Source organism: Triticum urartu, unplaced genomic scaffold (genome assembly GCF_003073215.2).
Source record: "Triticum urartu cultivar G1812 unplaced genomic scaffold, Tu2.1 TuUngrouped_contig_8442, whole genome shotgun sequence".
Taxonomy (NCBI): domain Eukaryota; kingdom Viridiplantae; phylum Streptophyta; class Magnoliopsida; order Poales; family Poaceae; genus Triticum; species Triticum urartu.
The window spans coordinates 4427-12679 of record NW_024119392.1 but is presented as its reverse complement, the minus strand read 5'-3'; the positions used below and the strand labels follow the sequence as shown (position 1 = coordinate 12679).

The following is an 8253-nucleotide window of genomic DNA, read 5'->3' as shown; positions in this document are numbered from 1 at the left end:
CCAACACATAGGGACCTCAAAGAGTTCCCCAAAGATCTACCAGAGAATCATGACGAAAATGTGTGCCAACCCCTATGCATAGGTTCATGAACCCGCAAGTTGGTCACCTTAACATACATCAAGTGGCACGCGGTATCCCATTGTCACCACAGATATCCACGGCAAGACATACATCAAGTGTTCTCAAGTTTTTAAAGACTCAATCCGATAAGATTACTTCAAAGGGGGAAACTCAATTCATTACAAGAGAGAAGAGGGGGGAAGAAACATCATAGGATCCAAATATAATAGCAAAGCTCACCATAAATCAAGATTGTATCATCTCAAGAACACGACAGAGAGAGAGAGAGAGATCAAACACATAGCTACTTGTACATACCCTCAGCCCCGAGGGAGAACTACTCCCTCCTCATCATGGAGAGCACCGGGATGATGAAGATGGCCACCGGTGAGGGTTCCCCCCTCCGGCCGGGTGCCGGAACAGGGTCCCAATTGACTTTTGGTGGCCACGGAGGCTTCTGGTGGCGGAACTCCCGATCTATCTTGCATTCTGGAAGTTTTAGGGTATATGGAATTATATAGGCAGAAGAAGCACGTCAGGGGAGCCACGAGGGCCCCACGAGACAGGAGGCGCACCCTAGGGGGTTCCAAGTCCAACAGGTGTGTTTCCTTCCAAAAATAACTTCTCAAGTTGATTTCGTTCCGTTTCGACTTCGTCTGATATTCCTTTTCTCCAAAACACTGAAATAGGCATAAAACAGCAAATCTGGGCTGGGCCTCCGGTTAATAGGTTAGTCCCGAAAGTAATATAAAAGTGGATAATAAAGCCCAATAATGCCCAAAACAGTAAATAATATAGCATGGAGTAATCAAAAATTATAGATACGTTGGAGACGTATCAGGGATCGACCACCGTCGGGCCCGCCTCCTCGTCGCCGCCCGGGATCACCCGCCGCGTCTGCCACCAGTTAGTGCATTTTGTTGTGAATTTTGCAAGCGGTATAGTTAATTTGACGCGTCGGTGCGCATGTAGATGGAGTTGAGCCCGTGCGAGAAGTTCTTGCTCTCCGATTCATCTGATTCAGACGACTCGGATGTTGAGACCATGCTTGCGAACTTTCGACAGCAAACATTAGTCATGGCACTTGCCGTGAAGGAGCACGAAGACGAGAACCGGAAGAGGAGGCGAGGATCGACCGTCGGGCGTCTTTGCATTCCCCGGAATCGTCATCTTGGAACGAGATGTTGATGCAAGACTACTTCGCAGTGAATCCTACATATCCACCGCACCTCTTCCGGAGAAGGTACGGAATGGGTCGATCCCTCTTTGTCAATTTTGTTCAAACTTGCGAGGAAAATTGCCGGTATTTTACTCAAAGAAGAAATGTTGCGGGCTTAAAGGGATTTAGTGCATATCAAAAAATCTCCGCGACAATGCGGGTGATTGCATATGGTGTTCCGGCTGACTATGCTGATGAGTACCTTCGCATTGGTGAAGATACTACAATTAAGTCTATGACCAGTCGCTGTCGCCGCCTCGGGATCCACCGCCTCCGAGCAGTCGGTGAGTTTGTACTTGTGCTTGTGCCGAGCGGTATGCATAGCTGCTTAACGCGGCACGCGTATTTGTGATTTTAGATGGAATTGAGCCCGTGCGAGAAGTTTTTGCTCGACGATTCATCTAATTCGGACGATTCGGATGTTGAGACGTTACTTGTCAACTACCGCCAACAGACGTTGGTGACGGCCCTTGTCGTCAAGGAGCACGAAGATGAGAACCAAAAGAGGCAGCGAGGATCGACCGTCGGTCGTCTTTGCACTCGAAATTGCCATCTTTGGAACGAGATGTTGATGCAAGACTACTTCGCGGAGAATCCAACATATCCGCCGCACCTCTTCCGGAGAAGGTACCGAATGCGCCGATCCCTCTTTGTGAAACTTGTTGAAGCTTGCGAGGCAAATTGCCGGTATTTTACTCAAAGAAGAAATGTTGCGGGCTTAAAGGGATTTAGTGCATATCAAAAAATCTCCGCGACAATGCGGGTGATTGCATATGGTGTTCCGGCTGACTATGCTGATGAGTACCTTCGCATTGGTGAAGATACTACAATTAAGTCTATGCGTAGATTTGCAAATGTGATCATCCGTGTCTTTGGTCCTGAGTATCTTTAGGCAACCAACGAAGATGACACAAAGAAATTGATGGCAACTAATGAGAGGAGAGGTTGGCCTGGCATGCTAGGTAGCATTGATTGTATGCATTGGACTTGGAAAAATTGCCCCAAGACATGGCAAGGAATGTATTGTGGCAAGTCTCGTGATGCAATAATTGTGCTAGAGGCCGTAGCATCCGAGGATTTATGGATTTGGCATTGCTTTTTTGGTATGTCAGGCACTCTCAATGATATCAATATGTTGCAACGGTCTTATTTGTTTGCTAGGCTTACTAGTGGTGATGCTCCTGCTTGCAACTACACTATCAATGGGCATGAATACACAAAGGGGTACTATCTTGTAGATGGTATATACCCTCCTTGGTGCACATTTGTCAAAAGCATCAAGGAACCCAAAACTAAAAAGCAATGTGAATTTGCAAGGGTGCAAGAGGCAGCCTGAAAAGAAGTTGAAAGAGCATTCGGTGTTTTGCAATACAGGTTTGCCATTGTCCGTGGTCCTGCTCGTTTTTGGGATAAGAAAACCTTGAAAAATATTATGACATGCTGTGTTATCCTGCACAATATGATTGAAGATGAGAGAGGAATGAACTTGGAATTCTTCTATGACAATGTGGGTAGTCGTGTCAAACCAGCTAGAGACCCTAACCGCATTAGAGCTTTTCTTCAAACATACAAGGAGATTGAAAATGCGAATACCCACTTTCAACTTCAAGAGGATCTCATTGAGCACCATTGGCAAAGGGCTGGACAATGACTCATTTTTGTATTCATTTGTATTTGTATTCATGACAAGTTTTATATTGCATTATTTAAGTTTGATATGGTGATTTGAATAATTATTTGTAATGTGAATGATTATCGTATCATGTTTGATTTGAATAATTTAGTTTTACTTTCGATTGTTGTATTATGTTGGATTTGATATTTGCGGGCCGATGAGATGCGGGATGCAGCGGCGCAAAGAGCAGACCCCGCAAAGCCGACCCGTAAAAAAGCATATTCCGTGAATATGCTTTTTTACAGGTCCGTTTGAGGGGTCTGCATCTGTGGCCGTCCAAGCCGGCCCGCAAAAGCGGTTTTGCGCGAACTGCAAACGCGTTTTGCGGGCCGACGAAATGCGGGGTCTGCTAGAGTTGCTCTTAGCCAGCCTTCCATAAAAGGACTTCCACTCAAAATTGCAGATGAATTTGATAGGGCAACAGAACAATAGACCTGTAATTATTTAACGCTGAAAAGGCAAATGATAAAAAAAATATCCCAACCATTCCTTCTCTAGTACTGTATATGCAATCTTTAGAATACCACAGATTACAAAAATTGCAAACCAAAAGACTTTTATTGAAATTCAGCCAATCATGTCAACTGGAGAGGAACAATTATTCTACCTTTCCCAAAGATAGTAGTATTATATATGAAGAAAAGTATAAATCATAATATACAATGATTTGCTAGCTATACTATACAATGATAAATGTTGAGTTGTTTGTGACGCTGCATCTTCTCATGAACATTGCTAACTTCGTTAACAAATGGATTGATCAAGGAGTTGGGGTGGTCCTGTCCGTGCTCTCACTGGAACCCAGCCAAACGTTGTTATATACTCGTACGCCATTATTCTGGTAAAAAATAGAGGAATTTAAAGTTTGTGCACATGGATATCCAATTTTCCATTTTAATTAATCAAACTATCTGAGCGAGCTGAACATTTCCCTTTAATACATCACACATATTTGGATAAATACTACACAATGACCAACAGAAAAGTGACGAGAGGGTGACATGAACCAAACAAGCAGCATCAGAGTCTTCAACATGCTAAAGCAAGCAGTTAAACTAATGATGTGAGAAAAAAGAAAGGCATGCACGGGCGTAGTTCTCACCCAAACCGAAAAGACAAACAATAGATTCATCAATCGTATGATTGTTAAAGTCTATGATATGTGCGACAGATGATACCCTGAGAGAGAGCGCAGGAGCTCCGGGACGCTGTGCTGAGCCGCAAAGTCAGCCTCGTCGCAGCCACCACGCTATGCAGACGTGCAGCGGTGACATTCCCCGCAGCACCCTACACACCACAAACCATTTCACATATTCGACAGCTACATGGATAGGGCTATCAACTGTGACACCTTTTTGTGTTACCTGGAGATGCACGGGCATGGCCGGCGGCGGAGTGGTCGGCGGAGGGCATGGAGAGGGACGCCGCCGAGCAGCAGGTCGCGGTGGCGGCATGGGCAGCGGCGCAAAACAACTGAGACCTTGGCGTTGTGGGCGGAGGTTGCGGCGCCCGCGGTCGCGTCGATCATAGGAGGAACGACGGGGGCAGCTGCCTTCTCTCGCGTGCGCCAGAGGAGGATCGGGGTGGCTGCTCGCGTCTGTCGACGGGCAGTGTGGTTCCTGCTGCATGAGTCGTGTGCAGGTAGATAGATTAGGATATGATTGCGATCAATTTTTTCCCTTCTGTGACTATAGTCAGTCAATGTAAATTGTTAAGTGCACACAGAAAATGGATTAGATCAAAGCTAGCGATTGGATTGAGTTTAATGGGCCTAATCATGTGGTGGTAATGGATTGGTGTATATTTGTGGGGTGCATTTGGAGAAGTTTATGTTTGATTGTTTATTAGAGAATAGAGAAGAATAGAGAAGAGATGATTGTTTATTATTAGTATGATGGACATCGGACACAGATCTGCTAAAGCGCCTACCAGTAGGATATTGCAGGGGATTTCAACCAAATATATTGTGCAAGAGACAAGAATAAAAGGCATGTTAACCGTAGTCGAATAAATCGGTTCCGAACCACCCTTCAAAGTTGTGATCTTAAAGAGATACACTTGCAAAACAGAAGGTTGACCTAGAGCAATGAGAGGGAAAACCCTACAATGTGCAAACTTGACTCATTTTTCTGCAACGCCGGATGGGACACCTCTTTCAACACTCATTTGCTACACGCCCTCTCGTCATCTCTGTCCGATCATTGTCCACTCCTTCTCGCCGATGACAAGGGACCGCGGAGACCGCGAACTTTCAAGTTTGAAAACTTTTGGATCTCTATGCCCGGTTTCATGGAAGAGGTAAATAAGGCATGGAACGAGCCCCTCGAGCACTCCGAGCCATATCAAGTCTTATTCCATAAGCTCAAGAAGGTGGCCCTCCGAATCTCAGAGTGGAGTAGGGGCCTCTTCTCGAAGGCAAAAGTTCCCCTTCATGCCGCTCTCTTGGTGATTCTCCGCCTCGACATTGCTCAAGAGAATCGGCAACTCTCCCCTGATGAGAGGGACCTTAGGGCCCGACTGAAGAGGAGAGTTATCAGCTTGGCCATAGTCGAGAGAGCTCGGAAAAAGCAATGTTCAAGAATTGCTAACCTCAAGGAGGGCGACGCAAACACCAAGTTCTTTCATCGCCGGATTAATGGTAGAAGGAGGAAGAATCATATCCATAGGTTAAAGCATGACCAATGTTGGGTCACCGAGCACGACGCCAAAGGGAAGCTCATTCTGTATCACTTCGCTAACGTGATGAAAAAAGGGAGCACAAGCGACAAAGACTTCAATTGGGATGAGCTCAACTTAGAGGTGCACGACTTGCACGGCCTTGACTCGCCCATCACCGAGGAGGAGATGCGGGAGGCTATCAATGGCATGCCAAGTGATAAGGCACCGGGCCCGGACGGTTTCACCGATGCTTTCTTTAAGAAGTGTTGGGGCATCATGAAGCAGGACATGATGCGGGTGGTACACCATTTTGATGCCCTCCACACGGAAAATCTTCACTGGCTCAACTCTGCAAATGTGGTCCTTTTGCCCAAAAAAGAAGGCGCCGAGGGGATTGCAGACTTTAGGCCCATCAGTCTCATCCATGCCATCGCTAAGATTATCGCAAAAATCCTCTCAACCTGTCTTGCTCCGCACATGGAAAAGCTGGTCTCCAACGCCCAAAGCGCATTCATCAAGCGTAGAAGTATACACGACAATTTTTTGTGTGTTCGCAACCTGGCCCGTAGACTGCACAAATGCAAGACCCCGTCTCTGTTGTTCAAGCTTGACATCCGCAAGGCCTTCGACTCAGTCAGATGGGAATACATCCTTGATCTCCTACGACGAAGGGGCTTCCCCCCAAGTTTAGAGACTTGATTGCGGCTCTTCTTTGCACATCATCCTCGAGGACCCTGCTGAATGGTGTGGCCGGCCACCCCATCAAGCATGGTCGGGGCCTTCGGCAAGGGGATCCCCTATCCCCGCTCCTTTTCGTCATTGCAATTGATGCACTCCAACAACTGCTTGAGTTGGCAACCAGAAAAGGGCTACTTCACAAGGTGCGGGGGAGAGGGGTCATGGTGAGAACTTCACTCTATGCAGATGATGCAGCCATTTTCATGGCCCCAATTAAAAATGATATTGACAACCTCTCAGCCATCTTGAACAGATTCGGGGAGGTCACCGGGCTATGCACCAATTTCCATAAGAGCTCTGTTGTGGCCATTCGATGCAATCACCTCAATCTAGAGCACATCCTTCAAAACTTGCCGGCGAAAAGGGCGTCCTTCCCCTTAAGATATTTGGGCCTTCCTCTATCTGTCTGGAAGCTTAAGTTGGTGGATTGGCAATTCCTTGTGGACAAGGTTGCAGGCAAGCTGGTTACCTATGATGGACAAAATATCACCACCAGTGGACGCACTGCCCTTGTCAAGTCCGTCATCACCTCCCAAGCGATCTACTTCATCACGCCATTAGTCGTACAGCCGAGCATTCTTCAAAGCATCAACAAACTCGAGCGAGCCTTCCTTTGGTCCGGATCGGACAAGACGACGGGTGCCAAGTGCAAGGTGAATTGGGAGATTGTCTGTCGGCCGCGTGAATATGGTGGTCTAGGGGTCCTCAACACCGACAAATTTGCGAGGGCCTTGCGTTTGAGGTGGCCATGGTTTGAATGGACGGCGCCTCACAAGATGTGGGTGGGATTGGGAAACCTGTGTGACGAGAAGGACCTTGACTTCTTCTATGCATCCACAACCATCACCATGGGGAATGGTGCTAAAACACCTTTTTGGGATTCTCCTTGGCTTCATGGATGCAAACCCAAGGATGTCGCTCCTCTCATTTTTAAGGCCTCCTCGAGGAAGAATTGGAAGGTGCGCGAGGCTCTAAAAAATAATGGCCGAAGACACCATTGTGTGGAAGCACACGACAAGCGGGCATTACTCTGCTGCCTCCGCCTACAAGGCCCAATTTCTAGGATTGGTCCTCTCCCCCATGGATCAAATGATTTGGAAGGCTTGGGCGCCGCCAAAGGCTAAATTCTTTGCTTGGTTGGCTATCCAAGATAGAGTTTGGACTGCGGATAGGCTTGCAAAGCGGGGATGGTCAAACTGCGGGCTTTGCACTCTCTGCAAGAGAGATCAAGAAAGTGGACCACATCTCTTCTTCAAATGCCGATACACCATTCGGCTATGGAACTCGGTCATCGCGAAATTCGGCCTTCACCACTTGGACACTACTACTTGGCAGCTACATGATTCGGTAGAGGAGTGGTGGACAAATATAACCGGTGCCGGAGTCCCCAATAGGAAGGCTATGGCCTCTCTTACCATGCTCGTGTCATGGACCACTTGGAATGAGAGGAATGCCCGTGTTTTTCGACAGAAGAGCGCTCCGCCAACAATCTTGCTCAACTTCATCATTTGTGAGGCAAACCTTTGGGTCACTGCCGGTGCAAAGAAATTAGGGGCTATTATTTTATGCGAGTAATCACTCATGCCGTGTAAGAGTGACTTCTGTAACAAACTCTCTTCTTATCTTAATTAATAGATGAGGCAAATCTTTTACCTCCGTTTTTTTAAAAAAAGCTGCAGAGTAGTTAATCACGAGAATTAAGCCTCAGGAAAAACGGCATCATGACCTGTGGTTGAGTTGGTTAGGTGGACAGTGGTATCTCCAACCCACCAGGGTTCAAATCCTGGTGCTCGCATTATTTCTGGATTTATTTCAGGATTTTCGGCGATGCGCTTTTAGTGGGAGGAGACGCGAGGCGCCTACGGTGACTTCGTAAATCTTAAGATGATATGCCGGCTCAGT

At 47.0% G+C, this 8253-nt stretch overlaps 1 protein-coding gene across 1 annotated transcript; it reads right to left on the bottom strand.

Annotated features, from left to right (window-relative positions):
• Positions 1-3494: 3494 nt before the first annotated feature.
• LOC125531929 (myb-related transcription factor, partner of profilin-like) lies at positions 3495-4757 on the bottom strand. Its single transcript, XM_048696141.1, has 3 exons — positions 4320-4757; positions 4134-4242; positions 3495-3793 (listed from the first exon to the last, which is right to left on the bottom strand). Exons 1-3 carry the CDS (start codon positions 4581-4583, stop codon positions 3789-3791), a joined length of 378 nt encoding a protein of 125 aa, XP_048552098.1. The 5' UTR covers positions 4584-4757; the 3' UTR covers positions 3495-3788.
• Positions 4758-8253: the final 3496 nt, after the last annotated feature.